At 36.6% G+C, this 20,199-nt stretch overlaps 1 protein-coding gene across 1 annotated transcript in view; it reads left to right on the top strand.

Annotated features, from left to right (window-relative positions):
• Positions 1-574: 574 nt before the first annotated feature.
• The window catches only part of slc35f1 (solute carrier family 35 member F1), a 212,501-nt gene continuing 192,876 nt past the window's right edge, over positions 575-20,199 (top strand). Inside the window, exon 1 of the mRNA XM_056445616.1 lies at positions 575-960. Coding sequence (XP_056301591.1) covers positions 848-960 — 113 coding nt within the window. The 5' untranslated portion in view covers positions 575-847. The remainder of the gene's footprint in view (positions 961-20,199) is intronic.

The raw sequence follows: 20,199 nt of genomic DNA, 5'->3' as shown, positions 1-20,199 counted from the left end.
CATCTAAAGGGGCACTAAATTTATTTACTCATCATTTTGTTTCAAACCTGATTTTTTTTTCAAATCTGTTGAACACAAAAGAAGATATTTTGAAGAATGTTGTAAAATAACAACAACTGACTTCTATAGTAGCCTAAGCTATTTTTATATAGGCTGCTGGTTTTCAACATTCTTCAGTGGGTATATCGGCTTTTATTTAACTGAACTGAACTTAAACACTGAAAACTAAACTGACACTGTTTCAATTTACTATAATCTTCTATGTGCAGCAGATTTGACACAATCTTCATTGTAAAAGCGCTATACAAATAAAGGTGAATTGAATTGAATTATTTAATAAACCTTTAGACCGCTTTAGTGTGAGAAAACGGCGAAGAAACGTTCATATTTGGCTGATTTATCTATTTAATAAATCTTGCTACATTTATTTACTTAATCCAGATTTTTATTCAATCTCATTCTCATTCTCAGAAGCGCGTCGGTGTACAACAGCGCCCTCCAGCGGCCAAGATCTCCAATTCACCCTAAAAACGTACCGCCTCCCCAATAATCACGGCAGTCCTTCTCTGGCGTCCAGAAAATGCGCACCGAAACCCCGCGAACATCTGCTCAGAAACCAAACAGAGGACCAGGACCACAATAACAGTGACATCCAGCGTCTTATAAGATCCTCCAGCATCCACCTCCACCACTGACCGGACATACAATCATTCATCCTACCATTCATCCATCCACCTGTTTATATCCTCACCTGCGGCATGGAGAGCTGGAGCTGCCCGGAATAACCAAAGCCTTAGGAATGAGCAGCGCTTTTACTGATCGATCGCTTTAGTTTTCAGCTTTAGAGATGATGCCCGAGCACCAGAACCATGTTGTCACCACTATTGAGACCCTTCCTCCAGAAAGCGTCAGCGCTTCGACTCCATCGCTTTTTCAGAGGATGAAGAAAGTCTTTAACAGGTATGTCGAAGTGTTTGCCGTTGCATCCTTAGCTGAAACCAGTTCAACTTTGTCATGCTGTGTAGATTTATTAATTAATGATCTTAATAGACCACTTGAGTGTGAGAAAACGCTTTGGAAACGTTCCTATTGGGGTGAATTATGCGTTTAATAAATGTCGCTATGTTTATTTTTGTATTCCAGCGATTTATTCAGCTATTTATTATTTAATCTAGAAGGAAAAAAAGATTTTGGATTGTCATTATGGATGGAGAGTCGATGCAAGTCCTGCTTTATTTAATTCTTTTAGTTTTTACTATTATTATAATTATTTAGTAAATAACTAAATTTACTGTGTTGCATCCTAGCAGACATCTTTTCAATTTTCTCATGTTGTGCACATGTATTAAAGGGGATAGTTGACCCAAAATTAAAAATTTACTCACTGTTTACTCACTTAAAGTGCTTCCAAAGCTTTATAAGTTTCTTTATTCTGTTGAACACAGAAGAAGATACTTTGAAAATTTTTTAATTTATGTCAATAAAATAGTGGGAATTATGGAAGTCAATGGGGTTTCCAACATTTTTCAAAATATCTTCTTTTACATTCAACAGAAGGAAGAAACTCAAACAGGTTTGTGACAAGTGAAGCGTGAGTAAATGATGACCGAATTTAGATTTTTGGGTGAACTGTCCCTTTAATCAAACTTTTTGTATTGTTTCGTTCTGTACTAGACTCTTGAGTGTTTGATAAATCTTTTATTAATATGGTTTTGGATTTGGAGTCAGTGGGTTTGCTATAATTACTAGTTGTGTAGTGATTTATTATGCGTAGTGTTATTAATGCTTTCATGTCAGATTCTCTACAACACTTTCCTGCAACAGGTTAGAGAAATTAATACAGATGCATTTGGATTTGCTTCTGCATCCTAGCAGAAATCAGCTTGTCACATTTATTAAAGCGATGGTTCCCTGAAAACTCAAAATTCTGTCATCATTTACTCTCATCTTTAACTTGTCACAAACCTGTTTGAGATTCTTTTTTCTGTTAAACACAAAAGAAGATATTTTGAAGAATGTTTTAAACTGGTATCTATTAAGTGAATAAGCACCTGTGTTAAACATTTTTCAAAATATCTTCTTTTGCGTTCAACAGAAGGACGAAACTCAAACGTTTTTTTTGACAAGTGAAGCGTGAGTAAATGATGACCGAATTTAAATTTTTTGGGTGAACTGTCCCTTTAATCAAACTCTCTGCATTGTTTTGTTCGGTTCTAGACTCCTGATCGTTTGATAAATCTTGTATTAATATGGTTTTGGATTGACTGATTTCTGAGTTCTGATTTGTGTTCATGAGGAGTGAGTGGGGTGGTATATTTACTAGTTGTATAGTGATTTATTATGCGTAGTGTTATTAATGCTTTCATGTCAGATTTTCTACAACAATTTCTTGCAACAGGTTAGAGAAATTAATACGGATGCATTTGGATTTGCTGTTGTATCCTAGCATTATTCAGCTTATCTTGCTGTGCACATTTATTAAAGGGATGGTTCCCCAAAAACCGAAAATTCTGTCATCATTTACTCTCCCTTCACTTTTTGACACAATCCAGCTTGAGATTTTTTTTTTGTTGAAAATAAAAAGAAGATATTTTGAAGAAAGTTAGAAACTAGCAACCATTGACTTCCATAGTATTTCTTTTTTCTATCATGGAAGTCAATGGTTAGCAGTTTCCAACATTTTTCAAATCTCATCAAGGTTTGGAACCACTTGAGGATGAGTAAATAGTAAATAAATGTTTATTTTTTGGGTGAACTATCCTTTTTAGATCTTTGCCAGCTCACATGTATGCATCTGTATTCGAGTTAAAAGTCAATCCAGATCATTTGATATACTGGATATTTTTAAGATTTTGATTTGTCAATGTCATCAGCTATAGAGAGGCAATGCAACTTCTGTTTTGTGTTCATGAGCTGTGAGCAGATTTCTTTGTTAATTTACTAGTTGCATAGTGATTTAAAAATAATGTAATCTTCAGTCTCTTTGGTGGCCAAGAAAGCTCAAATGCGCTGCAAGGTAAAGGACACAAAACTAAACAGTGACAGAATGTTCATTTTTGGGTGAACTATCCCTTTGAGAGGGCGGCATGGTGGCTCATTGGTTAGAACCATCGCCTCACAGCCTGAAGGTAGTGAATGAGTGTGTGTATGGGTGTTTCCCAGCGATGGGTTGCAGCTGGAAGGGCATACGCTGCGTAAAACATATGCTGGATAAGCTGGCGGTTCATTCCGCTGTGGCAACCCCAGATTAATAAAAGGGACTAAGCCGAAAAGAAAATGAATATATGAATGATATGAATGTATAATTTGTTGTGTTTATCTAATTGCATGTGGTATTTTAACTTGTAGCATGTTTGAGCTATATCAGGTTTTACACAACATATATTATCCTTTGATTTGCTGTTGAAACCTAGCAGTAATTTGTTCAGCTTTGTCATGTTGTGCACATATATTAAGACTTTTTTTTTACTTAAATCAATGATTTCATGTTAATAATAGTGAAAATATTGATTGTTTGATGAACCTTGTTTTTTTTTATTTAATTTGTTTTGTAGTCAAATATGGAGAGGCAAAGAAAACACTGACTCAACATTAGTCTATCAGGCTTTTTGGCTAAAAATAGAGAAATCACGGTTTAATTAGTTATTATTAGGTTATTTTTAAACTTCACCTCTCCTGCTGAGCACGAACTAAGCTGTTGAATGGTCAGCGTATGAGGCGGCTAGGCTAAGCTAGCTTCAATTTGTGATTGAATTATTCTCTAATTGGTTGCCTATTATGTCTTGAATATACCCCTGTAATGCATACAGCAGTCCTTTTTTGTCTGGCTTTCGCGGATATCTCACCTGTTCACCAAAAATGACTAATAATATCTCTGGCAATGTTTGACACCGGCGCATACACATTGTAAAAGATGTGCCAGGCGAAAGCTGGACAGGCGTAGCAACAGTAACCCTTCGCTAAGCCCCGCCCTCCTTAGTTAATTTCTAACACTGTGCAGATAAAAATTCTCAAGCACAAGCCACCTCTGCCATTTCATTTACTAACTTTTTCTTCATGCTCACTCAACATACTTCAAAGTCAAGGCATTTTATAATGTCCATTTCTTCCAGAAATCTCAGTATAGTCATCGTTTCCCGCTTGCATCAAAAATGTGCTCTCTTGCTCATTCTCATTCACATTTGTTTATCATAAAAATGTCTGAAACCTGCTGTGTGCATCACGTCTCAAAACGCATAGCGATAGTACCACAAAACTGTAAGAGTTTGATTAAGATGTTTACATGTCAGCAAAGAGCATAGAATCACCAAGAGGCGACACTCTAGTGCAATTTAGGTAACAGCCACTAGATGGCGCGGCCGCCATTTTGGAATGAAAACTTCAATAGAACAACACCATATTATAAGTCTGTAAAAAAAACTGTTAAAAGTGCTGATGATTGTCATAGTAAGTGCTGTTTTGTCGTCTTTCAGGTTGTATCTCAGCTTTAATGCGCTCTTTAAATAAATAAATAAAAAACAAAGCAGCTGCTTGCCATCGCGACAGCAGTAAGATCCAATGGACAGCCGATAGCTTTCACTCCAAAATGGTGGAATCCGGGGCTGTTGCTGGGCTTGCTGTTGCAATGGAACGTTCTATTGAGTGTCGCCTCTTGGTCGTTCTAAGCTCTTTGATGTCAGAACTTCGCTACAATAATAGCCGCGTTTCCACTATCGCGCCTAAAGCGAGCGAGCCAGGGCGAGCCAAGGCCAGTCGCGTTTACACTATCACTTCCGGGGCGTAATCGGGCCCGCCGAATACCTTGGGCCAAGGAGGGCCAACTGGGGCTTCGGGGCGGGGTTACATACAAAGGCGGAGTTTTCCTGTCAGGTAAAGAGGAGACAAGATGCTTTCTTCCCTTACATTTGTTTTGCTATCGCGCTAGCCTTGCAGCCAAAATCTGTGTTCGAAGTAAATGCCGCCGAACTCGAATGTCCTTATCCAGGGATCGCTGTCTGGCCTTACACCAACAGACCACAAACAGTAAAAAAGTAATCGCTTCGGTGTTCTCCATCTTCCAGCTCTCGTAGTGATGCCAGGTTGTGTTTGTGGTTATAATTTGAGTTTTTTGTTCCCGCTGAAGTGGGTGGGTTGTGTGACGGGTTGTGTGACGTTTGATTCGGGGGACGTTCTGGGGGCGGTGTTTGCGTGACGCGCTGCGAGCAACTTGCCCGACAGTGGAAACGCGACATGATTTCGGCCTCATTTCTCAACCTCCCGGGCTATTGGCCCGGCCTGGCCCGATTAAAGCCCTGGCTTGCACTGGCCCGATAGTGGAAATGCGGCTAATGCCACTTAAATAGGAATACTCCACATCTTAATTCAATTTCTGTATAGTTCGATTATGACTTTAGTCGGATTAGGGTCATCAAAAATCGCTGTTTACATGGTAGACTCTTTTTTATTTATTTATTTTTTTATCATTATTTTTTAGGGTTTTTCACTTTTATTGTATAGGACAGTAGAGAGTATTGTTATGAAAGCATGGGGAGCTGAGAGAGGGGAAGGATCAGCATAGGACCACAAGGCGGGAATCAAACTCGGGTCGCTGTGAGCACTGGAGTGCATGTGTCTACGCACAAACTAATACACCACTGGCGACGAGTACATGTTAGACTCTTAATCAGAGTATTGTCTTAATAAATTGGAGTATTAAAGTCCATGTAAAAGTACTCACTGATCCATGTTCGTTAGCAGTGAGCAATTAAAAAAAAAATACTAGAAGCACAGTGATTTGGAAATATGAATGCTTTCATGTCAGATTCTGTACAACGCGTCTTTCAGATGTTGGTCAATGCCTGGCTGCTTGCAGTGAGCATTACGAATGGTCTTTCTGTGGAAGTCAGGATTCACTTCATCACTGTGACTGAAAGGTCTTGAGGAGAAATGCACACTTTGGCTCTTTTGTCTTGTGCTGCGAGTGTCCATCAATCAGCAGAGCTCTCCGGCGCCTGAGGAATTCTCTCGATCTGCAACACTCATTCCAGTGCTGTGGCCACAGAAAACCTGTTGTGCACTTGAAACCACAATTTGCCCCAATAAAAGTGTGATCTCAGCATCTCGGGTTGAAAATCTGCTATGAGGTGGACAAATGCAGGGTTAGTTCGGATGATAGTCAATGTTGGAGATTAAGCATCCTCTTCAAAACTGATTACATTTTTTTGCACTTATATGAATATTTTAGTATATTATTATTTTATTAGTTTATATTTTAGAATATTTTAATATTTTAGAATATTCTTGCTTTTAACAGTTTTAAAAATAATTGTTGACTATTTTAGTAAAATAGAATAAAGTTTTATATACATGACCAATATCACACGAGTAGCAGTGCGATATAGCTGTATATCTGCACTAGTGGGAGACATGCATTGCCTCAAGGCCGCAGGTCGAGTGCCTTAGTGTCTCACCAGTGACGATATACAGCCATATTGCACTGCTACGAGTGTGATATTGCGTTTATACAACAGTTTGATGGCACAATTGTGTATATAAAAAAGAAAATCAAACACGGAGAGTCTCAAAACCCTTTTGTACGAGGAACTGCTTTACTCCACCATTCATACACATCTGCAGCTAACTGTCAGAACTAGGCATAGGACAATAACCAATTTAAAGATTTAATACGGTTAGGAAAAGTCAGGGTATTAAAACTGCAAAAAATATTATGATAAACCATTCCTAAGCTATGTGTAAAGGGTTTTCAAAGTGTTTTATTTTTAAGTATTGTAAAGAAATCTGTGTTTTTGAAACTAATGAAGACAGCAGAAGTCAATGATTTATTTTAATTATTTAGCCTGATATGTTTACTGTTCTAAAATATTATAAATGTTTCCTAAAATGAAATATATTGTGTTCAACTGGGGAAAAAAGTTGTTGTTTTTTACTAAGACTTAAAAAAAAACTTATTTTAGAGCAGTAACTGTATTATTCTGAAATCATGATATTTTTATCCAAGGTAATAATATGTCAGAATCTTATACCGGCCCATGCCTAGTCAGAACAGCAGAAACCGTTGCTACTTCAGCAATGTCACTTTAGAGCTAGTATTCGAATGATTCTCTAGCATAATGTCTAAAATGATGATAAAGCAGGTGATTTTGCTGTCATTTTAAGATTATAAGACTGAACAGCATGAAATGCCATCAGTCTACAGACATTTCCCAATATTTCTCTGTTGCAATTGGGAGATCACAATAATTAACTCTGAAAAAGCCAAAGCAAAGCAAACACAAGCAAAGTACTATGGTATAAATGCAGCACTACAACATACAAATAAGAGAGATCGACTTATAATGTCACTTACCTGTGTTATAATGATTTGATCAGCTGAAATACGAAAAGAAAAGGTTGAGTTTCTTTCCTCTTAGGACTTATTATGCGGTCTCTGTTGCCGTCTGTCGATGGCACAGCCGTCTTTGCTCTGCTCAGTATGACAAATGCGCTGAAAAACAAAAATTATAAATATCTAAAAATAGGCACCAATCTTATAAATAAACTGCATAGTTGCAATCTAAACAACTACATTATATTGTTCTACAGCTGCAATATTTGTCAAACTGTAGTGAGTTTATTGATCAGCTGTCACTCTATGTGGGCAGAGAAATACAGAAGGGTGAGAAGGCTGTACGAGTGCTGTAATAGCAGAATAGCACATGGCTATCACCCAATCAGATTCGAGAACTAGACAGAATACAGTATATATTACTTTGATGTATGCTAATATATATCAAAACGCTTTCTCAGTAATCTCAAAATATGAATGAAATAATTTTCCACCATCGTTCATTGTAACAGATGTATTTATTTAACTACATATTTATTCAGAGATATACTATTACAATATATATAAAAGATGTGTTCATGTTAATATGTATTACATTTTAAATGATGAAAAATGTCTTGCTGATGAATTGGTAAAACCTAGTGTTGGTTTGAAGTATTTTGGCAAAATATGAAGATTTAAAATGACAATTAATGAGTATTTTGGGGCTGTACTTCCATCCTTAAATAGAGTATTTTAATATGTCCTCCAATGATTCTTGGTCTAAATATGCCTGACAATATGCTTTGATAAATAAACTGTTGTTAGACTGAATGCCATTTTATTAACTGTCTTCTGTAAACACATTAATTAGAGCACATTACATATTTTCTCCTACTATTTTATAAATATTGAGGCATTTATACTTGACCCCGTTAGTTAACCTTTAAATGTATCATTGTTTTCCTCTGACTTGTTCAAGTTGTTTGTTTAGTAATTGTTTGTCTGTGTGTGTAAGGGTATCCGCAGTGTTCAGCATCTCCAGTTGTGTGTGTATGTGTGTGTGGTTATGTAGAGAGGATGACAGCTGGTAGTCCTAGGTCAGATGAGTCAGGCTGCCCACTCTTTCTCTCTCTTTGCCATCTGCTGGTCCTTTTTATCCCCACCACTTGCCTTTATCTCCCAGAACAATATCCCAGGAGGTGGAATCTGTGCAGGGGCAGATCGGGTTGCACGCTGGGTGCTTCTGTGCCCATTGTGAACCTGCCAAAAGTAGAATCTGCTCTCCGGCTGAAAGTGAGGCCTGTTCTTACTGGGCAATCTTTTAACCAGCGGGATGCCACTGTATAGGAATTAATGTTTTTACTGGCACTCGCAAAAGTCCAGGCCCACACAGAATCTGTGCCTGCAGAAATCTGCATATGTTTGTGTGTAAATATATATTTGTTCAGTTCATAAACTCATTTCATTATGATCATTAAATAATATGCAAATGTTTTGTTTTTTTTATGTACAATTCTATTTGTAAAGTAATATCTTCTGTCTTTTTGTGGATGTATTATATGAGAGTCCTACTGTAGCATTGGTTACCAAACAAGTGGTTTTAATAGGCTTTTCAAGAGTTCATACTTAGATGATGATTGATAATAAAGCTTATTTGGCATGCTGTCCCAGGAGAGAGCCCTGAGTTTATGAGATCCTCGAGCCCTGGGCTTCCTCCTGTTTGCAGGGCAAGAGGGGAGTTTGAGCTCAGGTAGATCTCGATGAACTTCCCCATCTTTTTTCTAGCTAAATTACGCATATGGATGACTGAGGAGCGGTGTACTCGCTAAGAGCTTCTCTGTAGCATTAATTTTGTTTGTCATTTTACTTAGGTTGTGTGTTTATGGAACTGGGAGGAAACCGGAGAACCCGGGGAAAACTCACATGAGCACAGGAAGAACGAGCAAACTCCACACAGAAATGCCATCTGGTTTATTAAGGACTTTAACAAGAGACATTCAGGTCCAGAGTCATTCGTCTTCAAGATGAAGATATTGACATAAAATAAAAACTCTTATTTATCGAGAGTTAGGAATCATCGGATTGGAGAATCAATCATGAGCTGATGCGGGAACAGCTGAGAACAATCATAAGCATGATCCTCTTGAAATTAGTTTATAAATAAACTTCACTTGATTGTAAACCTTAATGTCACAAGGGATACGCTGACAGGGAAGTGCGGATCCAAACGCAGGTTTATTATGCAGAGATGGTCAGGCAATCCCCCTCCCATCCATATTGACATTGACACTGACCTCAAAAAAAAAATGTCAAAGCTGCAAATTGATTTGATGTCGAAACATCCACACATTGATGCTCTTTTGACCACCAAAATAACGACACGAAAGAATTATATTATAAGAAAAGTCATCTGAAAGCTTCAGCTCCTAATTCCAAATTTACACATTCCCTACAATGCATGTAAACTACTTTGATGTCAAAACGACATTATGTTGACGTTAATTACCATTAAATCATTTAGTGTTTTTGATATGTTTTTGATCAAGGTACCCAACTGCCTATTCATCCAGAATGCACTAGCAACCCTCTAGCAATACTTTAAAAATTGCACCCTGACGACCCTGAACAAGCCAGCAATCACATTAATCAATGCCTTATTAGTCACCTTGAACATTCCAGCAATGCCTTATTAACCACCCAGAATTAATTAGTTACCCCTAGCAACAGCAATATTCTAGTTGTGTCCCAAATGATACACTTCACACTATACACTTACACATTATGCACTTATACACTCTGTATAACAGCTGTGTAGTGTGTAAGGTCCACCCAGTTGGCCCAATGGAGGTGTCCAATGGTGGATGAAGGTTCACTGCTTGTTCGGCCTTTTCAGTGCACAATGTCATTTCAGTTTACCTTTAACTCAAGGGTGTACATCTAAGGGGACTAAGAAGATTATATCAATATATAATTTAGATGAATGTTTGAACCTTTTGTCTTTACTCGTAACTATTACATTTGTTCATTCGGATGCTCATGTCACTCAGAGGAATCGCATCGGCCAGTGGCGTCCCATGGTCACACTCTCATCAGTCTTGATTATTAAACAGAGGTAAATGACTAATACTTTTAGATGAGCAAGTATAGAAGCGGCCATCTAAAAGTATTTGTAAATTACCTCTGTTTAATAACAGGTTATTAAGGTGGCCATTTTTTAACATGTTAACATTTAAACATGTCTTAGCTGCTTAGGATGTAAAATGACTAGCTAAAACCAGCTTGACCAGCCTGGTTTAAGCTGAACATAGCTGGTCAAGCTGGTTTTAGCTGGTCATCTCCCAGCTTGACCCGCTAAGTCCAGGCTGGAAATGGCCAAACCCCTCTAAATGCCAAAACCCCTCTAATGGCCCGTTTCCACTGAGTGATACGGTACGGTTTGGTTCGGTATGCTTTTATGGCCGTTGTCAAAAGGTACCTAAAAGCGAACCGTACCGTACCACTTTTTGGTAACCCTTTGCAGAGGGTACCAAGCAGGCCTGAAGAGTACGAAAAGGCGGAGCTAGATACGCAGCTGAACGCTATTGGTTTACAGAGAAACGTCACTCGCTCGTGGAGCTAACCAGAATGAAAACAAAGGAAACGCCATGTTTTAAAAACACAGCCCAAACGTTACATTGTGATACTATATGCATATAATAACGAGCCATGGTTGACCCAAGCTCAAACAAACCTTGTCGTTGTCTTGATGTACAGCCACAAAGCCAAGTTTTTGTTTTACGAGGCCATCTAAAAGTGCGAGCGGATTCACTTTCTCCAGGAAGCTCACGCTCGCGTCTATAATAATAACGTGCGTGTGATTATTGAAGTGCTTCTGACAAAACACAGGAGCAAATTGTTTTAGCAACCTGAATCATGAACACACTGCCATGTTTATTATCACCTTTTGGACTATTATGAACTCGGAATGACAGAATTACTCTCTAACAGAGGTTGCATGTGCTGGCGAAGATTAAAAATACAGATGAGAGTGTGACTGTAGGCTACATGTTGCATGTTGTTTTTGAACCCAAATAAGGACTAAATGTACAGTTGAAGTCAGAATTATTAGCCCCCCTGAATAATTAGCCCCCCTGTTTATTTGTTTCCCCAATTTCTGTTTAACGGAGGGAAGATTTTTTCAACACATTTCTAAACATAAAAGTTTTAATAACTCATTTCTAATAACTGATTTATTTTATCTTTGCCATGATGACAGTAAATAATATTTGACTCGATATTTTTCAAGACACTTCTATACAGCTTAAAGTGACATTTAAAGGCTTAACTAGGTTAATTAGGTTAACTAGGCAGGTTAGGGTAATTAGGCAAGTTATTGTATAATGATGTTTTGTTCTGTAGAGAGTAAAAAAAAATTAGCTTAAAGGGGCTAATAATTTTGACACTAAAATATATTTAAAAAAATTAAAAACTGCTTTTATTTTAGTCGAGATAAAACGAATAAGACTTTCTCCAGAAGAAAAAATATAATATGAAGTGCTTCTTGTATGTTATGTGAACGACCCGTACAGGTTTATATTAAGTGAGATGTGAGTGAGACGTCAATTGAAACTTTCTGTCGTACACCTCGCCCATCAAAAGGGCACCCTTGGTACCTTTTAGGCAGTGGAAACGCAAGCCTGATAAAGGTGACCCATACTGACCCATATCGTACTGTACCAGTCAGTAGAAACAGGCCATTAAAACCAGGCTGGTTGACCAGCTAAAACCAGTCAACCAGCCTAGACTGGTTTAAGATGTTTTTTCAGCAGGGAAAAAACCCAATAAACATCTAACAACATCATATTCATCACCTTGAACACCCTAGCAACCCTATCATAAACAACACTCAAATAATTTTACAGAACTTACCATTTAACAACATCCTGTTAACCATATCGAACACCCTAGAAACTACCTAGCGAAGCCCTATACTTCAAATAACAATCTATCAGCCACTTAGCTACACCGTAATAGGATCTTAGCATCTATAAAATGTTTAAAGCTAATTTGTCTATTAAAACACAACAGATGCGATTGCATATACAACAGATGCTGAGAATAGAGTGAGCACCACCTGTGTTTGAGGTTGTGTGTAGTAGATAAGAGATGTAGACTCATTAACAATCCAAATTATCCACATCAAGTAAACATATCCAGGTCTTAATATTGTTGTTGACATATTTTTTTGATCTCTGTATTTGTACTTAAGTAAATTATATATGTGTGTATATATATATATATATTTATATATATATATATATATATATATATATATATATATATATATATATATATATATATATATATATATATATATATGTGTGTGTGTGTATATATATATATATATATATATATATATGTGTGTGTATATATATATATATATATATATATATGTGTGTATATATATATATATATATATATATATGTATGTATGTATATATGTATGTGTATATGTAAATGTATGTGTATATGTATTTTAAATCTCACTTCTTTTCCTCGGTGTGAACAGGGTTACAGAAACAATGTGACATAATAATGAGATATAAAATATGCAACATCTAGAATTCCCCATGACATTTCAGGAGCAGCGTTAAAAGAGTTCGGCCTCCATTACCTTCAGTATAGAACCGATTTCCTTCCTCACCTCATGGGTAAAATGAGTTTGCTATAGAAAATGTGTGTGCTTTAGTGCTCAGCTGAGATTCAGATCCTTTTTTTCACTGATTAATTTTGTGCCGGTCCACAGTGAACTCAATCAGAACATGTTATTTGGTGGGTAAAGCTGTTCTTTTCTCTGACACATGGATGGTGAGGACAGCTAAGCCAAATCTAATCACATTTGGTCTGTAGAGAAGATCTGCTATTCGGCTCGAGATATTTTTCTTGTCTATCAGCTAATGTTTGGAAATGGATGCAAGTTGTTTTAGGGGGACGTTGCTAATGTTTAACAATGGACTGTATTTTCTGAATTTGATTTATTGAGCCATCACAACTAATTCAGTGGGATATAAAGTGGTCGGATGCTTTGGTAAAATGCTAAAGATGTAGCCTTTTCCTCACAAAGTCTACAGCTTCCACTTGAAAGGTTTTATCAAATATATGTAATCAGCAACCCAGATTCTGCCAGTCATGTGTACATGAGTTTTCCATGTTGTCAGAGTTGTTAAGATGTAAGGTAATCCTGTAATAAAGTGGCTGCTGTTCTTAGCAACCTGTGAGATAATGTGAGGAATGTTAGCGGCTCATTGAGGAGCAGGACGGCTGATCTCATTGTTCTGCTTCAGTCGAGCCATTCACACTTCCTGGTGCAAACAGCACAACTCTGTTCCCATTTCCTGTGGCTCCATTAATGCAGCTGAAATCATCCGTAATGCTAAATGAAACGTGCCATTCATCTCTTCGAGGCCAGCATTCGAACGATGAATCATCTGAATAGTGCTGCAGTATATCTTTTGATTATGGATTTTCAAGATTCTAAAAACCTATTAGCAAACAAGACATTGTTCATAACAAGATGTTTAGTTTGTAAAGTTATTTATTTATCTAACATACTTATTTAGCTTAAAATATAGATTCTGAATAAACGACAACAACAAAAAAACGATGTAGTTTACTAGCCGTTCTGGCAAAACATTAATTGCTGCATATGTAATCAATTATTTCATGAATTTGAATGAGTTATTAAGAAACTTTTATAATTGATTTAATGACTCGTTACTGGATGAAGCTGTGTTTTTTAACAAATCTCTTGAACGAGTTATGACTCATTTTAAAAAGTGAATTTATTTAATTGATTCAATGGTTCTCTTATAAACTGATCATTTGTTCTTTTACTAGGCAAGTCAGCATTTTCGAGTGAACCTTGAGTGAATGATTCAGCGACTCACTTATTTGTTTAATCAAGTTGTTTTTGAGTAAATCCTTTACTTATCAAGATTTTATTTGTTTAATTGCTGGATGAATGTGCATTTTGGAACAAATCTATTGAATGAATGATTCAGTTACTTAAATTTTTTTAATTGATTCGATGACTTCCTTACAAAAGATGTCGCTAGTTTCATTACTGGATGTATCAGCATTTTTAGCAGTATTTCAGAACAAATTACTTAAATGAATAATTCAATTTCTGCATTTGGAAAAATGTAATTTGTTTAATTGATTTGAGGACCTTCGACCACCACCTGTTACACATTGCACTGGCCCCTTATGGCTCTCCCTGCAGGTGGTGGGCCTGCAGGAGGATGGTCGCTCGCATACGAACCCCAAATCCAGGCCTGGCTCCAGGGCAGGGTCCCGACTGCGCCATACCGGGCGACATCACGGTTCTAGCTGTTTTTGCTCTCATAAGGGGTTTTCAAGAGTTCACAATCAACTGATGATTGATAATAAAGCGTATTTGGCATGCTGTCCCGGGAGAGAGCCCTGAGCTCAGAATAGGGCTGGACGATATGGCAAAAATTTATATTACGATATATTTCTTAATTTCGGTCGATACGATTTAATTCCGATATCGATATGGACAATATTAAAAAGTAAGGAAAAAACTGCCAAGAACGCATACAATGGATGTCTGTACCCACAAATATCTGCAAACTCAATTTGCAAAGTCTATAATACCTCCAGGCTCTTACAACGTTTAAAAAAAATTTGTTCACTTTTTATTTGTATTTAGCCTTTACAAATAAGAAATGTTAAACTATCAAATAAATAAAACTCTTAGACTCCGCTTATAGAGATAGTTCGTTAGTTTTTTTATGTATATGCTGAATATTTAGCAATCAAAATAATACCAAAATCTTACAATTATGGCATCCACATCGTAAAAAAAAACATAGAAAAAGAATAATAATTATAATAAAGAGTAAAGGCTACATTAATATTTGCAAAAGAAAAGAGTTTGTGTATGTTCATAGTTCTGGTTGCTTTTCATCTTGAACGATCTTCAAGGGTCCTATCTGTCTACTTACATTTGTGTATAATTACCCAATTAAATTAAGAAGGTTTAACATCAAATATTTCTTACATATTTTATATAGTCTATTTATATAGACTAATGTTTTATATTATTTTATATAACACATTTTTATTATTTAACAGATTTAATACCTCTATCATTCACATTCATTCTATTTCTTCAGCTTTGCAATAACCAGATTCCTGATAAATATGTTTGTGAACCCCACTGACTTCCATAGTAGGAAAAACAAATACTATGGAAGTCAATGGTTACAGGTTTCCGGCTTTCTTTAAAATATAATTTTTGGTGACTAACAGAAGAGGAAACTCGTACAAACAGAATTTAGATTTTTGGGTGAACTATCCCTTTAATAGACATACCAGATTTGTCATTGGGAACCGAGACACAATCTTTAATCATGCAGCTCTGCTCTGCTATATATAGAAATTTTGCAATTTTGCTTAAAGCTCAGAACCCATTGATCCAGTAGTCCTCCAACATGAAGTACGCTTTCAGAATAACAGTAGAGCAGATCTGATGATGTCTGCTCCCAGAATGGCCATTCGGGGCTTTGTGCTGCAATGTAATTGGCTGTTTAATCATATGGCGGTAATCAGGTCAGAGGAACTCACATGGCTTGACTTGGCAGGATCTGTTCAAATCGAGTTAACATTCAGTCTCCGTTATGAAATTCTCCTGATAATGAGCCTCATAGTTTTGTTCGTAGCTTAATGCCCATTTATTGCTTTGTGGAACATTTATGAGCAATTTAATCCCGGCGTCTTAATCAGCTTTATTTCGTCTTAGCAGGACACTCTTTAACTCCTCCTCCTGTGCAGTTTTACCATGTCTTTATTTCACATTTTGGCCAGAGGAAGAATCACAGGTGGCATTAAATGGTATTTATTGTAGTGTGATTCTGTGCTGATGATGATAATATTGGCCTTTTGTGCAATCATACGCTCACTGCAAATCTGTATTATGTTCTTTCCATTGAACACAAATGGAGATATTATGAGTTATGTTATTCGTTTCTCAACATAAAGCGCATCAAATCCTTATAAAAGTGTCAGATTTCAGATTTCTGTCAACTCACTTAATTTTGTATCTGTATATTGCATAGTGTTAGAATATAACATTTATACAGTGACCACCACTGGTCTACATCTACATCACTATTTAATGACTGAAGAATATTATTTATTTACTATAAATAAAAGTTTTTTATGCTCACCAAGAAAAGTCTACAATAAAGTAAATCAAATGCAGTTTATGTTAGCGCTGCATTGGCATTGCAATGTACATCAGCAATTAATATCGTGCAGCCCTAGTATATATATATATATATATATATATATATATATATATATATATATATATATATATATATATATATATATATATATATATATATATATATATATATATATATATATATATATATATATATATATATATATATACCCACATAGAGTGACGGCAGATCAATAAACTCATTACAGTTTGACAAATATTGCAGCTGTTGTACAACATAATGTATATTTGAGGCTTTTTTAGGGGATAAGTTGGCGACAGAGACAGCATAATACAACCTTAGGGGAGAAAAACTCAAGAAATTTCAAATTACAGCTGATCGAATAATTATAAAACTGGTAAGTGACACTCTTAAGTCGATCTCTCTCTTTTGAATGTTGTAGTGCTGTATTCATACCATAGTAATCTGCTAGTGTTTGCTTTGCTTTGGCTTTTTCTGGGTTAATTATTCTGATTTCCTGATTGCAACAGAGAAATACTGGGAAATCTCTGTAGACTGATGGCATTTCATGGCGTTCATCCTTATAATCTTAAGATGTGAGCAAAATCACCTGTTTTGTCATCGCTTTAGACATTACACTAGAGAATCATTCAAACACTAGCTCTAAAGTGACGTTTGTGAAGTAGCAATGGCGTCTGCTGCTGTCAGCGGCAGATGTGAATGAATGGCGGAAGAAACTAGTTTGAGCAAAAGAGTTTTGAGACTCTCCGTGTTTAATTTTCTTTTTTGTATACACGATTATGCCGTCTGACTGTTGTATAAATGCAACATCACATGAGTAGCAGTGCAATATGGCTGTATATCGCCACTGGTGGGACACTAAGGCAAGTGCCAAACCACACCTTCCACCAGTGCTGATATACAGCCACACCGCACTGCTACTTGTGTGATATTGCTCATATATATTTTATATATATATATATATATATATATATATATATATATATATATAAAATATATATATATATATATATATATATATATATATATATATATATATATATATATATATATAATTTCTTTATTAAATTACATATTTAATAAAAAAAATTACTTATAATAATGTAATTTAGAGCACAGAATGACAGTTGTCAATATAACGATAATAATTATCCATATCACAAAATAAAAAATTACGAAATCATTTTAAAATGCTCTAAATATATGTTTTTTAAAAATATGTGTTTGTTAAATTTTGTTTGTTAAAGTCAAATTTTTATCTATTTAAAAGTGTCATTTTTTCCATTTACTTTCCCTTAACGCGTTTATAGATGTCCTGAACAGTGGCTGAGCTTACATATTTATGGCCATACTACTTTATTTTTTCCCATTTACTGTGCTGTGGGTGGTCTAACATTAATCAAATATCACACATGAGCCCATCATCAGCTCGGGAGAGTGCAAAATGTCTGAAAATGTACCGTTTCCAAACTCAGCAGTTGGTTTCTCCAAATAAATCTTTCTGTCTCTCTGAAGTTGTGAGTGATGAGTGTTTGCTGGTGTTTTGCCCAGACATGTGCTCTCCTCTGATCATTCATGGATCTATTCTGAGAGCACTTGGTGGTGAAGGAAAGCTGGCTTTTGACAATACGGCCAAATCGAACATACCAGAGAAACCACTGGAAAGAAAAATTCTTTCTCCTCAATTAATTGCCCCTCACAGCGTTGCAGCAAAGTCAAATATCATCATCCACTTGACGTCTGATTCCCTCCAGTGAGACGTGATTAATCGAGGTGAATTCAGGAGTGACGCCTTGTGTGTCAGTCTGCCGGTAAATGAAGGACGCCCAGGATTCAATTTGTCTCCGCATGGGCCACCGGGAAGCAGGTGCTTTTGATAGGCAGTGTAGACGCTTCGTCTTGAAATTTTCATCACTCATACTCTTCAAAAATGGTGAGACACAGGTTTCCTGAAATCCTGATTTAAGTTTTAGATCTTCAATTTTCATCCTCCATCTCACTGTTTTTGCTACTGGATATTGCAATGTTACAGAGACCTGGAATAGGCGTGATGTTGGGGAAAAAACTGGGTGGGAGAAAATAAATGGTCTGGAGAAAAAACTGAGTGGTAGGAAAATATAGAAGTTTTTGCGTTCCCTCGCAAAGATGTTTTGCGTTCACAAACACTTCCTGTTCACTTCATACGTCAACCCTCACATTTTTGCTGGGATTTTCCCGTATTTTACCATTCTATCCCGCTATCATCCTATCATTAAGTATTTTCCCATATTTCTCCCATATGTTTAATCTTGAAAGCACGCTGAAATTGATATAAAAATCTCTGCGTTCACTTTCTTTCCATTAATGCTGTGCGTTGATCATCGCCCTTCATATGCAACCTCTGAATCAGCGAATGCATGTATAAGTGCTGACTGACGGACACGCTCTGTATGATAAACTGATCCCAGTTCAGCTTTTGTACATGCCATTTAAGTGAAGTTTCATAAACAAATTTCGAGAGGAGCACGTTATATGATCATCTGTAATCAGTAATAATCCAATCAGATTGATCCAAGCTTACAATAAATGTACAGATTTTTCCTTATTGCCTTATCTTTGTTTTGGAAGAACCCCCCCTTCCACCCCATCTCCTCCTTTTCCTCCGTTTTCTAAGGGGAGCTCTCGAGACCTATCTGATCTTGGACCCCCTTATATGCTTATTGACCGGGCCTTGGGCTCAATTATCTCCGAGCTCAGGGTTCTCTCCTGGGACATCATGCCAAACCCACTATTTAATGCCAAGCATATCTAAGTGGGAACTCAATAAAGAGGAGCGAAAGTGCAGGACATTTTGGCAATCAGCTGTGTGTTTAAACAGACAAATACACTTAATAATATGTAAACATGTCCGTCCTGCGTGTTTTATTTTAAACACAACTTATTTTCTCTTAAATGAGCACAAACATTTACTAAAGTAATCAAATGCTTTCATTATAGATCTGTGCAATCTTAAAGTGACACCTCTGTTATCAAACAAAACGAGAGATTCATTTGCTGCTTTTTACTTGATTGATAACAGAGATTTTGGCGGGGGTTGCTAGGCGACCATCAACCTGGGTGTTCTATGTTTGTCTGAGATAATTAGTTTACCGAAATGTGTATATTCCAGATCAGTATGAAGCTGATTGGTCAGTTCTCGTCACATGACTCACGGTGCGCTCTTTGTATTCATTCAACTGGGTGCATCTGGAAGGCATAAGCGCATTAAACAGAGTACCTACATTGGAAATAACAAACTTGCGTGAACTCTAGAAAAGACACAATATGCGAAAAGCCCCTAAAAGGCTGCTGGCATTTGCGATCTCCAGCAGTTGATCTTTTTGCACCAACATGCTGGATTCACCTGATTTGTTGACAAATGGGTTGCGGATCTATTCTTTAGCAGTCTGCGGGTCCTTCACTGGGCCTTTTCCCCTTAACAAAGAAACTTTCCAAAGACGTTTGTTTCTTACTCATTTTGCTGCTTGTGGGATAAATTTGAGTACTCAAGTGACCGAGACGTAACCGAGAGAATACGGTCATTTTTCAATATAAAAGATTTTTCAAAATAAAGGATTGTTCAGGCTCAGATAATGAATAAAA

Source organism: Danio aesculapii, chromosome 20 (genome assembly GCF_903798145.1).
Source record: "Danio aesculapii chromosome 20, fDanAes4.1, whole genome shotgun sequence".
NCBI lineage: Eukaryota > Metazoa > Chordata > Actinopteri > Cypriniformes > Danionidae > Danio > Danio aesculapii.
This window is presented reverse-complemented; position numbering and strand designations above follow the sequence as displayed.